Source organism: Podospora anserina, chromosome 3 (genome assembly GCF_000226545.1).
Source record: "Podospora anserina S mat+ genomic DNA chromosome 3, supercontig 3".
Classification (NCBI taxonomy): Eukaryota; Fungi; Ascomycota; class Sordariomycetes; order Sordariales; family Podosporaceae; genus Podospora; species Podospora anserina.
In genome coordinates this window covers 194,093-216,997 of record NW_001914833.1, presented here as the reverse complement: position 1 = coordinate 216,997, position 22,905 = coordinate 194,093, and the positions used below count along the sequence as shown (strand labels likewise).

At 53.4% G+C, this 22,905-nt stretch overlaps 8 protein-coding genes across 8 annotated transcripts; 3 read left to right on the top strand and 5 right to left on the bottom strand.

Moving 5' to 3' along the window:
* Positions 1 to 2,448: 2,448 nt before the first annotated feature.
* On the top strand, positions 2,449 to 3,981 carry PODANS_3_11080 (uncharacterized protein; the record flags this gene model as incomplete). The annotated part of the gene is made up of 1 exon (XM_001903488.1): positions 2,449 to 3,981. One exon carries the CDS (start codon positions 2,449 to 2,451, stop codon positions 3,979 to 3,981), a length of 1,533 nt encoding a protein of 510 aa, XP_001903523.1.
* Positions 3,982 to 4,759: 778 nt separating this feature from the next.
* PODANS_3_11090 (uncharacterized protein) lies at positions 4,760 to 7,102 on the bottom strand (the record flags this gene model as incomplete). Its single annotated transcript, XM_001903487.1, has 4 exons — positions 4,760 to 6,073; positions 6,139 to 6,420; positions 6,475 to 6,926; positions 6,979 to 7,102. The coding sequence occupies 4 exons, from the start codon at positions 7,100 to 7,102 to the stop codon at positions 4,760 to 4,762; spliced, it is 2,172 nt and encodes a 723-aa protein (XP_001903522.1).
* Positions 7,103 to 8,542: 1,440 nt separating this feature from the next.
* PODANS_3_11100 (uncharacterized protein) lies at positions 8,543 to 10,000 on the bottom strand (the record flags this gene model as incomplete). Its single annotated transcript, XM_001903486.1, has 2 exons — positions 8,543 to 9,783; positions 9,853 to 10,000. The coding sequence occupies 2 exons, from the start codon at positions 9,998 to 10,000 to the stop codon at positions 8,543 to 8,545; spliced, it is 1,389 nt and encodes a 462-aa protein (XP_001903521.1).
* A 304-nt stretch (positions 10,001 to 10,304) lies between these two features.
* On the bottom strand, positions 10,305 to 11,888 carry PODANS_3_11110 (uncharacterized protein; the record flags this gene model as incomplete). The annotated part of the gene is made up of 1 exon (XM_001903485.1): positions 10,305 to 11,888. The coding sequence occupies one exon, from the start codon at positions 11,886 to 11,888 to the stop codon at positions 10,305 to 10,307; it is 1,584 nt and encodes a 527-aa protein (XP_001903520.1).
* Positions 11,889 to 12,626: 738 nt separating this feature from the next.
* Positions 12,627 to 14,051, top strand: PODANS_3_11120 (uncharacterized protein; the record flags this gene model as incomplete). Its single annotated transcript, XM_001903484.1, has 1 exon — positions 12,627 to 14,051. The coding sequence occupies one exon, from the start codon at positions 12,627 to 12,629 to the stop codon at positions 14,049 to 14,051; it is 1,425 nt and encodes a 474-aa protein (XP_001903519.1).
* Positions 14,052 to 14,950: 899 nt separating this feature from the next.
* Positions 14,951 to 16,926, top strand: PODANS_3_11130 (uncharacterized protein; the record flags this gene model as incomplete). Its single annotated transcript, XM_001903483.1, has 2 exons — positions 14,951 to 15,133; positions 15,454 to 16,926. The coding sequence occupies 2 exons, from the start codon at positions 14,951 to 14,953 to the stop codon at positions 16,924 to 16,926; spliced, it is 1,656 nt and encodes a 551-aa protein (XP_001903518.1).
* Positions 16,927 to 16,942: 16 nt separating this feature from the next.
* On the bottom strand, positions 16,943 to 20,211 carry PODANS_3_11140 (uncharacterized protein; the record flags this gene model as incomplete). Its single annotated transcript, XM_001903482.1, has 6 exons — positions 16,943 to 17,506; positions 17,561 to 18,819; positions 18,892 to 19,132; positions 19,309 to 19,575; positions 19,857 to 20,027; positions 20,098 to 20,211. 6 exons carry the CDS (start codon positions 20,209 to 20,211, stop codon positions 16,943 to 16,945), a joined length of 2,616 nt encoding a protein of 871 aa, XP_001903517.1.
* Positions 20,212 to 20,467: 256 nt separating this feature from the next.
* Positions 20,468 to 22,857, bottom strand: PODANS_3_11150 (uncharacterized protein; the record flags this gene model as incomplete). Its single annotated transcript, XM_001903481.1, has 3 exons — positions 20,468 to 21,260; positions 21,315 to 22,694; positions 22,805 to 22,857. Coding segments are annotated over 3 exons (2,226 nt in total), but the record flags the coding sequence as incomplete, so codon positions are not given.
* Between the last annotated feature and the right edge of the window lie 48 nt (positions 22,858 to 22,905).

The following is a 22,905-nucleotide window of genomic DNA, read 5'->3' as shown; positions in this document are numbered from 1 at the left end:
GCAGCTGTTCAAAGCTTTCCTGGGAATGTTTGAGACCTACTCAAGGAGAACGATGGCCGCAGTTGCACCAAAGATTTCACGGCAGCGATGCCCGCAGTCCCCACAACCCTCAGGGTATTCAAGCAGTGTCACGTTGGAAATCAGGACCATTTCCACTCAAGCAAGCCTCGAAAGGGGTTTATTATGTGTCGTTTGACGGTGGAAAAAACTTCGAGGCAGTTAGTCAGAATGCCCAAAGACAATGGGGGGTGAAGAGGAAGTCTGCCACCTCTGTTTTCACAATGAAATAATGCCCTAGGTAGGGAAGCAAACACAGAAACAGAAGCTTTGAATCTGGCGTATAAAGTAGGTTAAGTTGGGTGGTATGGATCTCTACATATGTACTATTTCCAGCTCAAAAATGTGTGTATTCTTCAGTCGTTATGCCATTTCCCAGTGACTTGTCTGGCCGTGTTGATGTAAGGTACACAACCCCCCTGAACCTTTGGGCTTCTCGATCCCGAAAGATTGTTTAAACTCAAAAGTCCACCGCATTCCTGAGGAGGAAACAAGCTCTTCCAACCTCAAACGAAACCGAAATCGTGTCCGTATTCTACAATCTTCCGGGCCCATATATCGTGCCAAGTACAAATGTCAAGACTTGAAAGCCCTATTAAGGTCCGACATTGTAGATCTCATGCAGCCATCGCCAAGCTCCGATGTGCTACTGTCGCACCCGCCGCGGACCGTGTGATACCGAATAACTGGTATCTCCTGGGAGTGTCACCAGTTTCGAGAGGTAGGGCTGACATGCACGTTCCGCATGTGTCTATCAAGGTGCTGCGGAATGGCAAGCCACGTGGAGGTAGGTAGCCCACTTCAAGTGATGTAAAACTTGGACCATGAGGAATTCCACCCCTACGTCAGCTATGGCAATCAAAGCCTGAATACTTATTGGCAAACGTTGCGAAATTTACCCGATAAGCAAGCCCAACATGTGGTTCCGCCAAGTCCATATGTTAGAGACCTACAGTGCTTGTCTAAGCCAAAGAACACCATGTCATATATCCGGGCGATTTTCCTGGCTTACAGAAGAAGCAACATCGAACAGGGTGAGCCAAGTCCAGAACTCCACATGAAATATAGCTCAGGCCTCACATATACCCCCATGCATAGCCTCATAGCTGCCCTCACCACCCAAAAGGGCAACAGAGCCCAATGATAGTGTCACGAATACCTGTCTTGCTCAACCTCGGCCCGATCCGACGCTCGATCTCTTGAATGCACTGTGCGTTGTTAATATGGACATCAGCCCGCCGAGCAGCTTCGAGAGTCCCAGAGAAGCAGGATGAACTGACGGCGCGTGGGCCCAGCCAAACTATTGATTCTTGTCGATCAAGGCTACCTTCATATTCTGGAAGGTCTCAGCGGACGGTGTGATGCATACCAGCCCCAACTTGGCATGTGTGATGGCTGCTGTCACCTGAAGTGGCCGGTTCAGCTCGCTGATATCAGCCAACAGCCCGGATCACCCCGTACGTCTAATGCAGGAACATGCAGATGGCGCACCACCATAAGCTCAGTTTGCTTGCAGAATCGGATACCAAAACGCCATCTCGTGTGGCGCAAAGGAGGCTCTTTACGCCTAACCAGATCTCGTCTTTTGTTATCTTTGACCTGCGATATGGGCCAACGTGCCAGGAGAGAAGCAATCCAGAAAAGAGCCACTTAGGACGATGGCTTGTGGAGAGACGGGACGGATAAAAACACATGTGATCAATGATGATAGGTTGCGATGTTATTGCCACGAATGAGGTGACTGGCCCGCCCAGACTTGGCTCCGAAATGCATTACTCCAGGACAAGCAGGTCCAGGGGTGTTGATTGCGGCCTTCCATAACAGCGGGCGGGGTGAAGGCGTTCCGTGCCGAGGAAATAGAACAAGTGGGCTGGGTGGGAGGCAACATTCGGGATCGGGAGAAAGTCACCAGTCGATAGGTAATGTTGATATCCGAGACTTGTTGGGCCATCTGATAGGCCAATGCCGAAGCCAACAAGATCAACCCCACAATCCCCAGCTTCAAGCCAAGGCAAAGCCAAGGCGCGCCGTTGGGACCTGCCATTCACGACTTAGCGGTGGTGCACGACATTATGTGGGACGATTGCTGAACAAGGCAGTTGGTCGGCCCAGTGTTACTCCAGCTGCCGCAACGGGACACCAGCCGAGAGAGACCTAGCTTCCAGAACTAAGAGATCGGCACCACATCGCCAACCACTATCACAGCTCACCATCCAAGCCAACCAAGCACACAATCAACCCGGTGCTACCTCGACCGAACTACGACTCGACGAGCAACCCGTCCGAACTCAAAATGGCCAGCTACCCCCCGCACTCTGTCCAGTCTCTCCCCCTTCTTCATCCCATCGCCAACCCTTCCCTCTTCGACAAGTCCCCACCCGTTGGTTCAAGATGAAGACTGCCACCGTCTCCCTTTTCGCGCTCGCCTTCTCCGCCACCGTCAGCGCTGGCGACGGCAAGGGCAAGGGCAAGGACAAGACCCCCAAGAAGCCTCTGGTCAGCTCGGCCAAGCTCCAGTCCTATGTCAACAAGCGTGACCTTCTCAACGACGCCAACAAGCTCCAGTCATTTGCCAAGGCTCACGGTGGTAACCGCGCTTTCGGTAGCGGCGGTCACAACGCCACTGTTGACTACATCTACAACACCCTCAAGCGCCTCAACTACTACGATGTCGTGAAGCAGCCCTTCACCGAGATCTTCTCCGAGGGTACCGCCACCCTCACTGTTGGCGGTGCCGATATCCCCGCCGCCATCATGACCTACACCCCCGGCGGTGAGGTTACCGCCAACCTCGTTGCCGTTCCCAACCTTGGCTGCACTCCCACCGACTACCCCGCCGAGGTTGCCGGCAAGATCGCCTTTGTGTCCCGTGGCACTTGCTCCTTCGCTGAGAAGTCGCTGAGCGCCAAGGCTGCCGGTGCCGCTGGCATCGTCATCTACAACAACGTTGCTGGCTCTCTTGCTGGCACCCTCGGCTCCCCCTTCCAGGACTACGCCCCTGTTGTGGGTATCAGCCAGGAGGACGCCGCCCCCATCCTCGAGGCTCTCTCTGCTGGCCCCGTCGAGGCTTCCCTCGACGTCGATGCCACCGTTGAGCAGCGTGTCAACTACAACGTCATCGCCGAGACCAAGGGTGGTGATCACGACAACGTCCTTGTCGTTGGTGGTCACTCCGATTCCGTCTCTGCCGGCCCCGGTATTAACGATGACGGTTCCGGTACCATTGGTATTCTGAACGTTGCCAAGTACCTCAGCAACTTCAGCGTCAAGAACGCCGTCCGCTTTGCCTTCTTCGGCGCTGAGGAATTCGGTCTCCTCGGCTCCTACTTCTACGTCAAGTCGATCAACAGCTCTGAGACCGAGTTAGCCAAGATCCGTGCCTACCTCAACTTCGACATGATCGCCTCCCCCAACTACATCCTCGGCATCTACGATGGTGATGGATCCGCCTACAACCTCACCGGCCCCCCCGGATCCGACGTCATCGAGAAGGACTTTGAGGACTTCTACAAGTCCAAGCGCTCCCCCTCGGTCCCCACCGAGTTCTCGGGCCGCTCCGACTACGCCGGCTTCATCCAGAACGGCATCCCCTCCGGCGGTCTCTTCACCGGTGCTGAGGTCCCCAAGACCGAGGCCGAGCAGAAGCTCTTCGGCGGTGAGGCTGGTGTCGCGTACGACATCAACTATCACAAGGTCGGCGACACTGTTGACAACCTCAACTGGAAGGCCTTCCTCATCAACACCCAGGCCATTGCCCATTCGGTCGCCAAGTATGCCACCAGCTGGAAGGGCTTCCCCGCCGTCAACCTGAACGAGAGACGGTGGGCTGGCGACCGCGCCAAGGCCATGAAGCGCTCCCTCGGCGTCCACGGCCACGGTGTGCACACCCACTCTGGGCCTTGCGGCGGCGGTGATGAGATCTGAGCTCTTGAGCCTGGGTAGGGGATGAAGTCATGTACATGATACGATTATGAAGATAATGTATATATACCTATTTTGAATAAGATTTTATGAAGCAATACTTTTGTGCCACTTCCTCTCATCGGGCCGTGTGACGTTTTCAAGGTGTGCTGGAGTGCTGAATGATGCAGGTTGGTTTGCGTCCAGCTCACATGATGCAGGCAGTTTGGGGATGGGATATTAACCACACTCCCTCTCCCCCGGATGGATAAATTGTGCCTGGCCACCCTCCAACTCAGCTGCAAGTGCTATTTGTGAAGAATACAAGATCAGAAATTGAACGAAATGCACGCAAGCGGCAAGAGCCCCGCTCCAACTGAATGTCAGAGCTGAAATGTGGTAGCGAGAGAAGGTAATATAGAGCCGGTATAGAGGTACCGGAGCCGGGGAAACTCGGATCCGGGTGGTGGTACTCAGCCTACTCACAGTTGCGCCATCCAAAAACTCGGAGGTGTTTTCGTTCACTGATACCGATCGAGGAGATCAAATCATTATGGGTGATGACACAGAATGGCAGCCGAGTCCACAAAGCATTAAAAGACATTATAGGTATTCAGAGCGGCTACCAGCTGCGATCTATCCTAATACTGACATCTAATTACCATGGAAGACCTATCGACCACCTATTGACCAGCCTAGCAAAGCTCTACCGATACCCAAACAAGAGAAAGCCAATCCTAAAACTGCGCCGTATCCAACGCCCCTTGTGTACAAGAGAAATGACCGACGAAACACCGGCCGTCTAAAACAACTCGCATTCCGGCTCCTTGACAGGGCACTTGAAGGCCTCCCTAAAAGCGCGAGAGTTGGCCGCGCCGCCCATGAGCCTGTGCACGTCGGGGGCATGCACCCCACCTTTCAGCAACCTGTCTACCCTTTCCTGTGGGCTTCTGGAATCGCACCAAGCGTTTCCGAACATGATAAAGAAGAGTTGCTCGTGGGTGAAATCACCCAGCCCAGGGAGTCCCTGGTCCCACACATCGGGCATGGACTTGCGCTCCTTGACCCAGGCGTCATAGGCCACCGCGAGGCCGCCGGCATCCGAGATGTTCTCGCCCACGGTCACGTTTCCGTTGCCGGGGTACTTCTTGCCGTCGGGGCCGACCAGCTCATACTTGCTGTACTGGTCCACGAAGCACCTTTCCCGTTCGGCGTATTCCGCGAGCGACTTCTCATCCCACCAGTTCGTCTCCAGGGCGTTCTCGTCCCTTTTCCGCCCGTTGCTGTCGAGGCTGTGGGTGATCTCGTGACCAATGATGGATCCCAAGGCTCCATACAACGCCCACTCAGGGAGGTCAACGTGAAAAAGGGGGGCCAGCGATATACCGGCAGGAATGAAGAAGCTGTTGGTGAAACTGCTGTAAGCGGCATTGGTCAGGTGCGTGTAGGACGGGAACCACCTAGACTGCGACGTCGGCTCCGACAGGAAACGTGAGTCAGTGACTACCTGGTACCGCATGCCCTCGATTGCGTTGTCGAAAAAGGAATCCGTGATGTTCAAACCGCTGTAGTAAGCGGCCAGGTCATCCGGGGATCTCGAGTCTGGGCTGTGCTCTGGGTAACCAATATTGATCTTCATGTTGTCCAACTTCTTGATGGTCCGCTTCCTTGTCTCCTCACCCATCCAAGATAGCTTGTCCACGTGCACCTTCATCTCCTCACGAATATTCACAGCCAGCTTTGTCGCGGTAGATCGCGTTGAATCCGAGTAGGCAGCCTTGACAAAGTAGTGACCCAGAAGCCACCTGAGGGCAGAATCGACATGATCGACGCATGTGGTGTATTCATTGGACCCTGCCTCTCCACCGAGCTCCAGATCTTTAAGTTCATGGGACTCGACCTTGGAGCCCAGTTCCATGATGATCTTCCAGAGAAGCCATGATTGCACAACAACTTTGCGCTGCTGTTTGATGACTTTCTCAATCCCGGGCCACATGTGAGGCGCTCTGACAACGACCGTCTCTGGGGTGTGCCCCTCCGGAACCAGTGCTTGGACAAAAGCGTCAAGACCGAGCATTGGTGCCAAAGACGCCAGTTGCGACATGGACAAAACCGTCTGGAAAGAGTCAGAAACAACAACGGTAAGCATGCTTGCGAGTCACTTGCCTGTTTAAGTGCCACCTGGGGATCCTGTGTAGGGTCGGCTCTTGAATGTAGTCCTGCGACAGCGCTGGAATTGGCCGCTGCCGTGGGACTCCCGGACGCCAAAATAGCGATCTCAAAGGCTACAATGTCCTTGGCAAGTCTTGCCGCTGTCTTATCATCGAGATCGACTGGGAACACGGCACGGAAAGCTCCAGAAATTTTCTTTTCGAGTTTGGCCGTCTCCTTTGGATCAGCGTACTCGTTGGCCAGGCCTTTGAATGAGAGGTCGGGCCAGTAGAGCGTAAAGCGTTGCGTTTTCTACATCAACCAAGTTAGATAAGTACTGGTGTACAAATGATCAAGGCATCATACCGGGTCGGTGGGATCTGGGAAGCAGTTGCCGAGGAAGCTTTCCTTGTTATCAGGCGATCCATTCCAGGTGCGGATGTTGAGTTTGGCCAAAGCAGTGGCAACCGCCTCGAGGCCTGCCTTGTCGTCCTCTTCATCAAACAGGTCGTCGGCAAAGTCCATCTCAATCGGCCAGTACTCGTTGAATTTGACGAGGGTATCCAGCAGTGGTTTGACGCCAGCCTTTTTGATGGCGTCCGAGTCCATGCATGCAGCGTATGTTCGGTGGACCATGTCAAAGTTGTGTTCGTCGACATTGTCACGGCGGCTTAGCACGTAGGGCTGCACCTTTGTCGCTTGGTCGTAAGGTTTCGACAGGATTTCTCGCAAGAGTCTGTTCTTATGCGCGTTCTGGAGAAACACGCCGTTGACTTCCTTGTCCGAGTCGTGCAACTGGTTGAACCCGTGGCAGACCACTGCTTGATGTCAGTCGTACACACGTCGGTATTCAGGTTGGCTTATACTCACTCTTATCAAAGTCGGTGCAGGGATCCATGTCTTTCCAGTTGGGTGCCAGGTTTTCAAGAATGTGCGAAGCGGCCTGGATGCATGCCGGTGTTGTGCACACCTCGGCGCTCTGAAACTGACCCATGGTGGGCAAAGAGGCAAGACAGCCAGGAAAAAAAAGAAAAAAGGAGGAAAATGATGAGAGTGACAAGTCAAGAGTTCTCAAGGCGGTCGTGTATGGTGAGGTGGTGGAGATACAGATCCAAAGCAATCCCCAGCTGGAAGCGCCATGATGCCCGGTATATATGTATCTGTGTATGCCAGCACAAACACACACACTCCTATCCTTGCCCGTCCGATGAATCCTCCCCAGCGGGAACTTGAGTTGAGGCCAGCATCGGGCTCCCGTGGCTCAGCCTCTTGGAGATCGACGGGTGAGTTGATGCAAGGGTCTGACAAGCTCAGCCCAGTCCCACATGCTTAAACACAGGTCCGCCAATAGGTGCCCGACAGCGAGAAGCCAAGTCTCGAGACGAGGTTGCTTGTCAGCACTACCATGCAGGCAGTTGCTGATGTAGCGCTAGGAAATCCGCAGGCAACTGTTTTGGCAGGGGGCGGGCTTTGGGGACCTTGGCATCCCATCAGCAAAATTATCAAAAGGCTACGAATAATAATTCAGACTGTTTGATGATCCATGTGTTTTGGACTGAAGGAAAACGGCGATGCCTGCTCACCGATATCCACCCAGGACCAATCCCCAAAAAAAGACTGCTTCGCCATGATGGGCGGATAGCCGATTGTCGATAGCCGCGATGTGGGCGTCTTGAGCAGCGAGCGCGTTTGTGTCGCCTGTTTTGAGCTCAAGTTTGGAGCTACCTTGATGTGAGGTGAGCGGTCAAAGTTCACTCTTTCCATTGCATCATCCCAAGTCTGATGCAGCGACCCAAGGAAAGACCGCGGCATCGATCCTTCCGTCCCGCTCCGTGCCACAGCGACAGCCCTGCTGTTACTCCGTACCCATTATCTGCTATCCGTAAGAGTGTTTACATTCAACGAAGCCCACGCAATAGCTCTCAACTCAGCATGGTTTCTCTTATCAACAGCCACATTCAGTAATCCGTGCCCAGAGCTGTTGACTGCTTGATTTACACAGAGGCTGTTTTGTGCAAAATCCTATAGATGCACACCCGTCAGCGTGGGTGGTTTGATCACGCTCGAAACTCTCGTCAGTGAGATCAAAACTCCGAACCCGGCCATATGGCGAAACGCCAACCATGTCCAGCAGCTGATTCACTACACCCGCTTCGGAATAAACCCGCTCCGATAGAAGGACACCAATGGAAAGCTCCGAGGCCGCCACCTCCAGCCTCTCAGATCCTAAATCAGGCATCGAAGTAATGAGGATCATCTTTCAGGGTCCTCGGCGGATGCAACCGCGCCATGATATCAGTATCACGCTGGAGATCCAGTCAAAGGGCAAACCTGCCAAGGCTTCTTGTCCATCTAACTGCGAGTAGCACATGTATTCAACTTTTGACCCAAATCGTTCTTACATGGCAGCACATGTCGTTGAGCTCCAACAGCCTCAGCTCACCTCTACCCTCCGGCAATAATCCCTCCCCCGCTGCACCTGCCAGTCGCAAAGCCACACCTCCATCGCCATACCAATAAACCCGGCGATGCATATGCCCCCACTGTCGCTGACCGACGTGGCACCCAGACTGAACTCTCTGTCCTCTACAGGGACGTTGTCCATAATCTCGGCAAACGTATTCACATACACCGCCCCTCCCAACAGCCCCTCCCAAAAGATGACGACAAACACCAGGTAGACAGACGGGATAAAGTTGAGCAACGCATGCAGCGTAAGCAACACCAGATTTCCGACTTGAAGGAGCGACGGGAAGTAGAGGTGGTGTATCCTGAACCACGGCGTCGAAGAGCGGGAGATGAACACGCCTAGCTGATACAAGAAGCCGTAAAAGGGGTAGAAAGAGCGGTACTCGTTGAAGGGAGATTGCTCAAGCGGGAAAAGGAGGGTGGGTGCGACGCCTTGGTTGATGGTGTACTCTGCTACGTAGACAAGCAGCAGTGGAAGCATGTAAGGCCAGAAGAGTGACTTGGCGCGGCGGAGATTGGCCCAGAATGAGGCGGATTTGTCGCCGGGGTGGTTGTTGTGGTAGGCTGTGATGGATGACGGGCCAGGTTCAGAGAGAAGGGCTGCTGATGCAGCAGAGGCATCGATTTCGCGTTCACTTTCTGGCGAGTCATCTCTGTCGAGACCGGGGAGTGGTTCATATCCTGTTGTTCCAGTCTGCTGCTTTATCCTCTCTCTAGGAAGGATGACAAAAAAAGACAACAGCATGACCCCGGGCATCAGCGCGCTGACTAGCAAGCTGTTTTTGACAGACATACCCAGCCAGTCAGTCATCAGGACGTACAACCCTGCCCCGACCAAACCCGCCGCTCCCGTCCCGCTTCCCCAGGCCGCAAGGCTGTTGACGCCGTAATAGTGCGTCAACCCCAGGAAACTGAGTTCTCCTCCGCCGGAGCTGATACTGGCTATTATCACGCCGACCATTTTGACCCCGACAGACTGTGTGTTTGGAGTGAGTGCCACCAGTAGCATGCCCCCCGATGACAACGCCACAAACACCAATATGCGGATCGAGTACGGCACGAGGTGGATGAAATACGGCGCGACGAGTTTTGTCAGAAAGGAGGGCATCACGTCTGCCAGCAGGACGAGAGCTTTGGGGATGGACGGGCCGACGAGGTCTTGGGCTGCGGTCAGCAGGAGAACGTAGAGGATGTTGTTGATTAGGCCTGCATGCAGTTACACCGAGAAATTGTCAGACAAGAACACCGCAAGAGCAGGGACTTGTGGTCACAAACCAAACAACCAAAATGCCACCGAAACCGAGGTATTGGGATCGCGCATGAATGCAGACAGCCGGGCACGGTAAAGGCGCCATGAGGAGGACGAGGTGCCGGGAAGCGGCAGGGGGAGCAGCCCCGAAGAGGAGGGCGAGCGGGAATTCATGGCGGCGAGGAGCGCACGGCACTTCAGGTAACTATAACATTTCGTAGTGATACAAGGTCGCGATATTCAAAAGCCACCGGTTGTGCCTGTGTCGCTGTGCCGCGTCGCGGGTTTGTGATGGTGTAAAAGTGGTGGATCGATGCATGGGGAAGATGACGTTGTGTCGTGCGGAATTGCCTGCCGAGATCCTAAACATTCGCTCCCAGCTTAGAACCCTAACCCTGTATGGCCAGGTTTCACCTTCCTCGCTATCGTCACGGCGACTTGCATGGGATGGGATAGTTTTTGTTGGCAATCTAACAGACTACTTGTCCTTCTTGAACAAATCTTTCCAAAACTCCTTGAACCCATACCTCGGTTCGTTACGCTCCCACACCCGACTCTGTTCGCCCATTCCAAAGGTCCCCTTAAGCCCCCCTCTGTGCAGTGGCTTTCCGCTACCAAGAAAGTTATACTCGACCATTGACTTTGCCGGCGCTGTCGCCCTCGCCTTGATCTCCTCCGCCACCTGCGGCGCCACATCCGCGAAACAGCTGTTGAGTTCTCTTTCCAGCGAGAAATACGGCTTCTTGGCCAGCTCCGGCGCCATCAAGTTGTAGGACCTGGTAATAGTGTTTAGGTTCGTGATGGCGAGCTCCATGTATGACCTCTCGGCTGCTTCCCAAGCCGGATCTCTGAATGGCCGACCGACGGGCATGTTTTCTTCTCTTGATTCTTTTACTTCCTCAGTCACCGGTGTGGCATCCGAAGCAGCCTGCTGCCTCATCTTCACCATCACCGGGTCATCCGTCGAGTTCGTCGACACACTCATCTCTTCCACCTTTCTCTTTCTCTTGGGATTGTGCACCTCTTCTGCTCTTGCGTACTCCCTCGCCCGTCTCAACTTCTCCTCCAAACTGCCTCCCTTGGCCGATATCATGCGCGCCATGTGTCTTTTCCAATTAGTCCGTATGGTCAACCTGAAATTTGCAGCCGTCTTTAGCAACTCTTGTTGCTTTTCTATCCACGGCGGCACAAGGTCTTGTCGTTTGATCATCTTGTTCATTATGTATTCTGTCGTATCGATAAACGGATTATCCGCCCTCGTGTCTCTTTCGACTCCCTTGCCTCTCGGAATATGTTTGAACTGCCCTCTGGCAATGGCGTTTTCGATGCGCTCATTAGCCAAAGCCGCAAGCCCGGTGATGGTGTTGGGCATAGCTCGTGCCCCCGGAGTAAAGCGCTCCCTGAATTCCCGTTTCATAGCTTCTCTTTCTTCATCGCTCAACCCAAAATCCTTTTGTTTGTCCCCTGAGAGAGAGGTGTACAAGGAAGCCTTGTCCCTCGCCTCGGCTGCTCTTTGCCCAGCGCTGACATTTGATCTTGTTTTAAATCGCATGTCAACTGGCTCGGGGACAATTTTGTTTTTACCTCGAAGCCCGGGGGCCAATGGCTTGTGGGCGTCGTTGAGCATTCGTAACACAGCATCTTCGGTCGATTCGGTGCCTGTCCAGGGCTGCACTGCGGCGATGGATCTCGTACCAAGGCCGGCGGAATCGGGTATTTTCGAGTGGGCAAGAACCGAGGCGGCGGCTGAGTATTCTCCTTGGAATTTGGCATCGGCCAGTTTGTTCAGCAGTTTGGCTTTGAGTTCTTCGGAGAATCCGGCATCTTCGAGCACAGCGCGACGGCCGGCTCGCCCTCCCTCCAACAGAGCCTCTTCGGTTGCCTCTTGAAGGCGACGTGTCAGGGGGCCGAGTTCTTTTTCGTCATTGGATTTCGGAGAGGTATCTGAGGTAGGATTCGAGGGGCCGCTGGCAGCGGGTTTGGCAGATAGGGCGGGGCAGGATCGTGAGAGATTGCGGTGGGTAGAATAGACGGAAATTCTCGAAAGAGGAGCTCGTCGCATGGCGCGCAAACAGAGACCGCAAATGAAGGCTTCAGGGGGCATTAACTTGATGAGGAGGAGAAGGGAGCTGGAGAGACAAGGTGGGGGGCAGATGGAAAGTTGCGATCATGGCGATGATGCGCTGACTGAAAAGATAAGCACAGTAATCTTACACAGTGTGTAACTAATTATCACTGAGAGCATACGGGTACCTTGATGGCCAACGCGACGCGACTGCTGATTTCCTCCGGCATCACCATTCACCAACAGCTTCATCACGACCTTCTCAAAGTAGAGGTTGTTAACTGTCTCCATTATTTCTCTCTTTCTCATTTTTAGGGAGTCAAGCACTCTCATCTCACAGCCGTAAGATCCCGACGCGATGACATACCATATGCAGAATATCGCCGTCTCGTTGCCAGTCGCAACAAGTTTTAGCTCCGCTCCGCCTTGTTTCTCTCCTATTTTCATCGACCTCACCCTCTCTTTGGCTCTTATGAACTCCCGCGATGCTCTTTACATGCAGTCAAAAGTGGACCCTTCCGGTGCCGAAACCGGTCCCGACACAACCGGGCTAACGCTTTCCGGCCCCACCAGCCGACCGAGGTTTTTTGCCCCGTTCGGTCGTATCTCCGACGCTGCCGTCGCCGCGGATGACGAGGACGGGAGCTGTGTGAACCTGCTGTGTTTTCTCTCTTTTTCCTTTGAGTATCCCATATTTTCTTTTCCTAGCGTTCTTCCTTGTTCTTCTCGTCAAACATGGCCGCCCTCAAGTCCCTGGGCCACCGCGCTTTTCGCGAGTCTGGCCTGCAGTCAGTTTACACCACCGGCCTCGATGCTTACCTCATCATCCTCTCCCGGAGCTGCCGCATGTTCGCCTACGGTGCCAGCAGCTTGATCCTCGCTCTGTTCTTTGCCGAGCTTCAGTTTTCCGACTACCAGATTGGACTGTTTATGAGTTTGACGCTGCTGGGGGATGTCATCTTGTCACTGTGCTTGACGCTCGTGGCTGACCATGTTGGGAGGAGGAGGACATTGTTCTTGGGGTCGATGCTGATGATATGTTCCGGGGCTACGTTTGCTCTCTGCGAGAACTATTTTGTTCTTCTCGCCGCCGCCGTTGTTGGTGTTATCAGTGCCACGGGAGGTGATTTTGGACCGTTCAGGGCAATTGAAGAGTCGACCGTTTCCGAACTCACCAACCCCGACACAAGAGCCGACGTGCTGGTTTGGTATGTCACCACCGCCAGCCTGGGATCAGCAGTGGGGACTACGACATCAGGACGCATTATTGACTGGCTCAGTGCAAGAGAGGGATGGACGCTTCTAGATGCCTACCACGGGTGCTTCTGGCTGTACGCTATTATGGGACTGGCAAATATGGCCTGCAGTGCCATGCTGTCAGAAAGATGCGAGCTCAAAAAGAAGGCTCCAGAGGGTGGCAGTAGGGAAACAGCGCCACTGCTTCAGGAGACAACGGATGACGGTGTTGCCAAACCTAAGGAGAAGGCAAGCTGGGTCTCCCAGATATCTAGGGAAACATTGGCCATTGTGGGCGTCTTGTGGTTCTTGCTGATGGTGGACTCGCTCGCCGACGGCATGGTCAGCATGTCCCTGACGACCTATTACATGGACAAGAAGTTTCACCTGCCCAAGTCGACGCTCGGCGATATGCTGTCGACCTCTTACATTCTGTCGTCCGTCACCAACATTTTTGCCGGCCCGCTGGCGCGGTATATCGGCCTCGTCAACACGATGGTTTTTACGCATATCCCGTCCTCCGCCGCTGTCTTGCTGTTCCCGCTGCCAAAGACCGTTTCCCTGACCTTTGCTCTCCTGCTTCTCAGAGTCGGCCTGAACAACATGGATCAGGCACCTCGGGCAGCGCTCATCGCGGCCGTGGTGAAACCAGAAGAAAGAACTGCCGTCATGGGCATAACGGGCATGCTGCGGACCCTGGCTTCCACCACAGGTCCAAGCATCACGGGCGTCCTCGCCGGCAACAACCGATTCTGGGTCGCCTATGTTGTCGCTGGTGCGTTGCGTTTGGCGTATGATCTTGGCTTGTTTGCCCTGTTTATCAATATCAAGCTTCACAAACATGAGCCATCCGGTGAGCCCACAGGGGAGGAGAGGAGAGAAGCTGACGAAGAGGAACCCTTGGCGCGGAATTCGGCCGAATGAGCACATCAGGAACATAGATTGGTGCGTAGGGTGGGGTGGATAGAAAAAAGCAGTCATGATTAGTCTTAAAAGGAGCTTCGTATTTTTTTATCAAGTACGTTCGAAAGGTTCATGTCACCCAAGCCTCTTGACATGTTGCAACCAACTGTGCCGGCATGTCTCTGTGCAATATGTAGGGTCTTCTTTTACCTCATGGCATTGTAGCTGATTCGCTCCCCTTGCCAGCCATTTCTCACCTCAATATAACCCCGCGGCATATTCGTGCATCCTTGACCGCCTCAGTTGGGATGCAATTTGGGATCTATGGCGTGGCTTGTGTTACACGGGGCGGGCAGCCTTCTCAGTGGTCCACCACCACAGTGATCTATGCTGCCTATGCCCCTTTGAGGGCTTCGATGCTGACATTCCTGAGTATGTATACAAATATTCTTTCGGTATTTTCGGCAGGTATTGTCCGACCTGCCGAGCCAGGAATTTGACATGGGATTTGGGGAGCATAAAACCAAGCAGGTCATGTTCTTCCTCCTCTTCGACCTCGACTGCAAGTAATCAAGTCATGGCTCGAGCTGCATTATTGTTGGGGTTGACTGTCCTAGGCCACTGTTTGGCATCTCCTCATTCCTACTCGTTGCTTCATAACCGGGACGATGCTCACGATGTTTACGACTACGTGGTGGTCGGTGGGGGGACAGCCGGTTTGACTGTTGCGGATCGACTGAGCGAGAGTGGAAAGTGTAAGTCTTGGGTCAGAGATGGAGGGAGTCCGCCATTGACATGAATACAGACACTGTCCTGGCCATCGAATATGGGATCATTGGTGCGTCTTCCTAGAGACCCTGCATTGCACTGGCTGACGAGTGAGCCTGGCAGAACCCGATGGGCGCCGAAACCGAACGAACATGTACAACATCACCTCTGTTCCTCAGGTGAACTTGAACAACCGTACCTTTCCGGTCGATGTCGGGTGCATTGTGGGCGGCAGCTCAGCTGTCAATGCTCAGGGGTTTCAGCGAGGGACCAAGCGTGACTACAACAACTGGTCTGCACCTCTTGTTGAACACAATCCGCACTCATTTGGCCTGGTCTAACAATACCAGGGCTGAGCTTTCCGGTGTCAACGACAGTAGCTGGAATTGGGATGATCTTCAGCCTTACTTCAGGAAGGTATACTCACAAATCAGCGAGCCGTAGATTATAGTCTCTAACAGTCTAGGCCATCCAACTTGGTAGCGGGCCTCATCCAGACATAGCCAGGGTCTACAACATGACATACAACGCAGGGAGTTATGGAACCAACACGAGCAAGCACAGCATCTTTGCCACATTTTCTAGGGGCCATACGCCTGCTATCAGTGAGTAACCTCTCTTGTCCAAATGCTGGATGAAGATCACGAGTTGACAGGTCCCAGTTCCGATCTATCAAGCCCTGCGTGGATATCCTGGTGTGGAAATCCCCATCGACCATTCGGTTGGCACCCTCGGACTAGCCTGGACACCAAGATCAATGGAACCGATCTCTTTCAACCGGTCATATTCTCGAAGTGGACACTATGACGGCCTTAACAGGGACAATTACCACCTGCTCACCGCTACCAGGGTCGAAAAGGTTGTGTTCAAGGGCAAGACAGCAGAAGGTGTGGAGATCTCCCCTCGCTGGGCTGAAGCACACGAGGGCAAAGGCAAGGGGAAGGGCAAAATTAATCGGAAAGGGAGTGGTAAGAGGGTTATCAGAGCTCGGAAAGAGATCGTCCTCTCCGCTGGAGCCATCCACACCCCCCAGATCCTCCAGTTGAGTGGCATTGGCCCTGCTTCTCTTCTCAAGCAAGCGAAGATTCCCGTCATAGTCGACCTTCCCGGTGTTGGCGCTAATTTGCAAGACCACGCTTACCAGCCGGCAGTTCAGTTCAACTGTATGTTCCGTCTTTCATCCCCTCCGATGAAGCTAACAATCCCAGGGACAACCCCCCCACCCTACCCAGAAGTAAACACCACCCTCCCCCCCATCGAAGCCTTCCTCTTCGGCCCCGGCCTCAACCTCATGCTCGGCCTCCCAGGCATCTCCCCTACCCGGTACCAATCCCTTGCCGCTTCCTACCTCTCCCAGTCCCCCTCCGAGTTCCTCCCGAAACACATCCACCCCACCATCATCGCCGGCTACGCCCAACAACAACGTCTCTACGCCGCAGGCATGTTAGACAAAAACTTTGCCTTCTCCGCCACCGGCGTCGGCGCCCTACCCGTTGCTGCTCCTCAGCTCATGCACGGCCTATCTCGCGGCACCGTCACTCTCAACCTCTCCTCTCCGCTGTCAGAACCGATAGTTGACTACCGTTTTGCTTCCAACCCGATTGATCTTGACATTGTGGCTGAAAACATAAAGTTCTATCGAAGGTTTTACACCGGTCCGGATAGTACACTGAGGCAGTACGTTGATTTGACTTTGGGGGAAAGCCAGCCTGGTAAGGGGTACCAGTCTGATGAGGGGCTGAAGGGGTGGTTGAGAGAGAACTTGGTGCCGAGTGTGTATCACCCAAGTGGGACAGCCGCGAAAATGGCGAGGGAGTGGGGGGGTGTGGTGAATGAAGGGTTGGAGGTATATGGAGTGAAGGGGTTGAGTGTGGTGGATACGAGTATTTTTCCTACTATTCCAGGGGCGGCGACGAGTATGACTGTTTATGCTGTTGCTGAGAAGGTATGTGTCTTATTGCTGCTGTCGCGACGGTGTGCTGACGAGTTGGTAGGCTGCCGATCTGATCAAGGCGAGGGCTGTAGTTGTTGTAGGCTTTTGAAGATAACGTTAAGGCAGTTGAGAGGCTTGAAAAGGCATTTGAGAGTTTTGAGAGCAACGGGCGAGATGTGTCAACAAATCACTTGATAACTTTTCTCAAGCTCTACTTTTCCGTTCGCAGCATGGCAAGGTTATACCTGCCGTTGTACGTATATCGATGGAAAATTCCACGCATGTGATGACTCGCAAACGAGTAGGGCGTTTCACTGGCGTCGTCAGAAGCATTGGGGTCGGCACCACGACAGAGCAAAAGTCCAACGATCCTCTCGTATCCGCCTATGGCTGCATGTGTCAAAGCGGTCCTCCCCCTCATATCCCTCCTGTCCACTCTTGCGCCTCTTGCCAGTAGAGCTTCAACCATAGCTATGTCCCCCAATTTGCAGGCCAGTAATAACTGCGTCTGCTTGGTCTCGTCCTTGAGTTCGAGCCTGGCCCCGTACTTGTCCATAAGAGCTGTGGCGAGAGCCAGGTGACCTCGTTCAACTGCAAGTAATAACGCTGTTTGGCCCTTCCATTGCTTGGCATCGACATCGGCGCCACCTTGAAGAAGTAGCACCACGACTTGATCAAGTCCACGACGAATTGCTGTCTGTAGAGGCAAAAGCCCCCTTGTCGGAATGCTCATGTTTACTCCCTTGCCTAGCAACATTTCCGTGATAGGAGCACGCTCAAAGTACAGAGCCTGAAGTAGGCCACCCGCTAACATGTCACCCTATTTAACAGAGTCAAGCTCGAGGGTAGATAGCGCTTTAACTACTGTTCGTACCATAGGAAGACGGCAGTATTTCGCAGCCAGGAGAAGCAACAGTCTCATGGTTTGCGAGCTATGATCGGCCAAGGGGAAAAGTAGTGACACGAGCGCCGTTTCTCCAGACAGTAGAGCTAGAAATAAAGTCTTATATCCAGTATCATCATGGTATCGGAGGTCGGCCCCTGTTTCCAATAATAGCGATACCAAAGACACTTGGCCAGCTGCGGCGGCGTAGTTGATCGGCCAGTCTCTGTTCACGTTGATCCCATCTGTCGTTTCTATCATGTGTTTAGCGAGGCCGTAGTGTTCTTCGCGGATTGCCCAGGAGAGCGGATGGATTTTTGGACTGACTGGGCCATATTTCAGCCAAGCCATTAGATGTTCGTTTTTCTCATCCAGCTGTAACAGTGCCCTCACCACCCCACAATCGCCTCTCTCTAAAGCAGCGAAAAAGGCGCTTTTATAACCAATTCCATCATCGACCACCTTAAGATCGCTATTGGACCGAAATGCCGTGGTTATCAAGGTTGGAAATCCCCACACTGCGAGAAAGTATGGAATATTGCTCGTAGGACAATCTCTCGCCGCCCTCCATTGCTTGAAAACGGGAGAAAATAAGCACTTCTCTGAGAAATCCCGCAGAAACAAGGCTTGGGGAACTCCACCGGCAGCTACATTTTCAGCATGATGGAGGGCGTGGGTCATTGCATAGTCCATTAAAGCCCATCGGTCCTTCTCAGGCGTCTTCGTGGTGTTTCCAAATAGTTTGGTGATATGCTCGAGATAACTATGGCAGCAGCTTTGTAGTTCGAGATGACCTTTCTGCCGCAGCGCTGTTGTAGTCAAACCTGGAAATATTTCCGCAAGACCATGCTTCAAGAAATACTCGCGGACGGATTCGTGTATAAATTGAACCCTGAATTTGTTTCCATCATCGACCGTTTTGTTCGACTCGGCGAGTCCTTTAGACGAACTAAGGAGGAACCGCTTCATGTCTTCAACAGTGACGAGTTTCGGGTCCCATTCTGACAGCTCCCCGGGACTCAACCCACAAATAGCCGTGTAGTAATAACCAGGCAGCGTCAGCTGTCGCCGGCTAAACCCAATCCATTGAACACGTAGTCGGAGGCATCTCGCCCCGTCGTCTCCGTTGTCTCCGTTGCCTTGGTGAACGATTTCCCGGAACAGCTCACTCAACTTGGGAGGCAGCACCCACAGTTGCTTTCCAGCTCAAACATGCGGCCTCCGTTATACTTCGCTTTGAAGGAGGTTAACCGCCAAGACCACTCATATGAAAACACCGGAGGCCTTTCTTTGCACTTCCCGCTTGATCCGTGTTGCCCCCTCGATGAGGCCAATCCTGAGCTTGTTTTCTATGTAGGCAGATATATCCTGCTCATGTCCGTGCTGGAGCTCGAGAACAAGCTCCTGCCGGTGTGCGATGTCAATATGCGGATCGTGGCGACTTGAGAAACAGATGCGCAACTGCTTCTGACTTGAAATTGCCGCAGTTCCAAGCTCTTCAAAGTGTTCCACCGTTTCCTGAACTTCTTCGGAAACACATTCGTCTAATACATCCACGAAATCGTCAATTCCTGTTCAACGGCAAGCCTGTCGATGGCAACGCGAAGCAAATCCTTGAGGCAGTCAATCCCCTATGTGGGAGATGGATTGTTTGAGAATATTTGCTCGTATGTCTGCGCCAGTTGCAACCTGACATGTGGCTTGAGGGCTGAATCATGAAATATTGGTCGTAGTTGTGGCAACGAGTCGGATCCCAGGAGCTGGTGAAGCAGCGAACGATACATCCCTTTCGGGGAGCGTTCCATCGGACCTCCTCTGGCGTTGAAGAAAAATGCCATGACAGTTTCATCGCTGCTGGCGCGTAGAACTTGCTCACTGTAAACGAACTTCATAATGGTGGACTTTCCTGCACTGTGATTGCCCTTGATCCATAAGAAGCCGTGGTCCTGTTGTTTTCTAGACTGATTGAGCCAGCCTTGGTAGTCGGATGATCTAATAACCAACGGCACATTTCTGAGTGGTTGGCCCCGATGGCTATAAAACAGGAGTCGAGTTCTTTGAATGTGAGTGATTTCCATATAGTCTCTTCTCTTGCTAAAGAATGGTCAGAAATATCTCATATAAGAGCGGTCTGTAGAGTTGATTGGGTAAACACGATTAGAGAGGAACCTACCGACGATGTCGAGTTCAGGCATCTCAGAAATTGAGAGAAGCTCGCTTGTATATCTGCTTTTCCAGGAACACCACCAGCGATGCCGACGATAAAGCCGAGTTGCATTATACGGAATGTTCGACGCATGTTGTTCACCACAATTGCTGCGTTGTTCGTTCCATAATGACCGGACGATAGGCGTGCAATGACGATGTGATGACGGTCAATGGTCCCCAGAATGTACGAGTTAGAATCAATCGCCTTGGGCGACATCTGCGTCAAAACAACCGTGGACTTCATCGAGCATGGCCTTCGCCGCTGCCATTTCAACTGGAAGCGCACAAATCCAGCCCACCGTATATTTGTCGGCCCCAGGATCCCGCATGTTACACCGAAAAGCGTCAGCTCCTGTTGGCGAGGGTCGGTCACCAAGCGATTCATTCATGCTGATATTCACGCTAGCTATGATGCGTACTTGCAAGACATCCTCGAAACGAGACTGCACGGAGCGCGCTTATCAGGGTTGGGCAGCGAAGGGGTCTGGGTGTTGACCCATTCATATAAGGTACACAGTTTCCGCTGTGCCTGAAACTCCCTGGCCACGGGACTATGAATTCTTGACCTGTTAATGTAGCCAATGGTAGTGGGCTGTGAGTTTTATTCCCTATTAAGGTACCTAGCAAACACTTGATCCTTACCTATCAAGTGCCATCCTCCAAACCCTGTTTAACAAGCCTCTCAACCCGCCTGACACTCTCCTCCGTCGTCGTCTGCCCAGCCATCAGGTACAACACATTGCCCAAAACACGACTATGCACACTGCCATCATCCTCAGAGGCCTTCAGCAAAGCAGCCTGAAGCCCCTTTGCAGCAGTGCTCTTGTAGCCTACACCTACGACACCGCCCGCCGAGCCCATGTGAATCGCCAGGACCGTTCCGAGCGCCCACACACCTTCAACCCCTTTCTGCCATGAAAGCCATTCAACCAACTCATGACTCCACACCGACCAAACCCTGGAATCAGCAATCGCAGCAACCTGCTCAGAGCTGGCATGCTGGGTTTGATCGTCGCTTTTCTGCTGACACGAAATAGCCCAACCCCACTCCCCACTCTTTTCCATCTTCATCATTGTCTTCAGACTTTCCAAAGCTACCTGGCAGCCAACAGCGTGAGCCGTATAGCTGTGTCCGTGCAAGAGGGCATCACTCTTATCGTCACTCAAAAACGACCGGAAGACGCTCTCAGATGCCAAGGTGACACTGAGCGGCAGCAGACCACCAGTCAGCAGCTTTGCGTGGACGGAAATGTCAGGATCGACGCCGAGAAACGAGGCAGCACTGAAGCGGCCGAGACGATAAATTCCTGTAAAGACCTCGTCAAACACAACCGGAAGGCCGCTCCAATCCAGCTCGTCGTTTGGTTGATGCTTTCTACCGAATAGCTCTGGTGATTGTCGGACGACCTTAACCAGCGTCCGCTGAAAAAGGGGATCCCTGTGGCAGACAGCTGTTAGTATCACAACTCACTTGATTCATCGTGGAACTTACACCAAATGCATCCCACCCGCCCCCAACACAACCGGCTCCAGAATCAAGGCCCCAAACTTCTTCCCCTCTTCACCCACCAGCTTCTCCAAAACTCCTCTGATCTCCTTCTCGTACCCCCTTCCCTCCCCCCTTTTCTCCCGTCCCTCCACATCAAAAACATCACCCAGCGTCTTAAACTCCCCTCCCCCCTCCACAACCCAAACCCCCTTCTCACACCTCACCCCCGGACTCCCCAACCAAGCTCCCTTTCCCTCATACCACTCCACTTTCTCATTAAACACCCCCGGCTCGCTACAGTCCATCGCCCCGATGGTATCCCCATGATAACTCCCCTTGAGCCCAATCACTCCAACCTTTTCCTCCCCTGCCCACCCATACCTCGCCCTCGCAGCCCCCAAAGCCATCTTCACCCCCACTTCTACCCCCGTACTCCCATTGTCAGAGTAGAAAACCCTCTTCAACCGCTTGTTTCCCATCCCGGTAATCAGCATCTCTGCCAACGCGAGAGCAGGCTCATGGACAGCCTCAGCAAACATCACATGCCCATACCGACCAGCCGCATAAGCAGCAGCAAGAGAAAGGGCTGGGTTCCCATGGCCAAGGCCCTGGGTCCACCACGAGGCTGAGCCGTCAAACATTGGCCGGAGCAGTGACTTGCTGGGTGAACCCGACTGGAAAGTGTCAAAGTGGGAGTCCTTGGCCGATTCGATGACGGTGATTTTATCCGGGGTGAGCTGCTGGTGCTGGGTGAAGGGGTACCAGATTGTTTTGGAGGCAGTCTCAGGCATGGACTGTAGGCGGGCAATGCGGGCTTGATGCAACGACGAAAGACGCGAGGGGATGGCGGAGAGAGAGGGGAGACTCAGAGCTGTAGTATAGTAGGTTTGCATGTTGCTAACGTCGTTAGAGGGCGAAAGACGTGGAGGAGGGAGGGGGACTGTCTGGACGGGGATGGAGTGTTTTTGTTGGAAATAAGGGGTAAGATAGCTGTGGTTTTGGTAGGTCTTGTCCTCGAACAAGAGGACCAACTCCACGTCGTAGCCACGAATTTTGAGGGATTCGAAGGCCGAAATGGTCGAGGAGATGCCGCCGAGCTTGGCGTCGCCGATGAGGATGGCAGGGAGGCGAAGTGGCCTGTAGAGGTCGGCTTGTGTGGTGCCGGAAGGGCCAGGGGAGTGCACGCCGCCGGCGGTTTCGACAAACAGCCATCCGGGGTGAGTGGAAGCGAGGCGGGAAGCAAAACCATGGATCTTGCAGAGGACCTCTTCGTCTGAAGGTGTATTCTGTTGGGAGACCTGGGCTGCGAGATGAGGGCTCACGGGAAGATCAAACTGGTACAGCGTCTGTGAGTCCAGTCCCGGTATAAACTTTGAAATGTGGCTAAGAGACATCAGACATTTATACAGGGGAGCCACAGGGTGTCTAGACATCTATGTTGTGAATCAGTAAGGCCCTCAGAGTCGGAACATCGAGATGGTTCTTACACCGACCGTCTGCTTCCTCTGCTGGCCCGGTAGAAACGGGCTTGAGGAATGCTGTTTTTTCATCCGGCTTGTAGCCGCTGGTCAACTTGCAGAGAATGGTGCTGAAG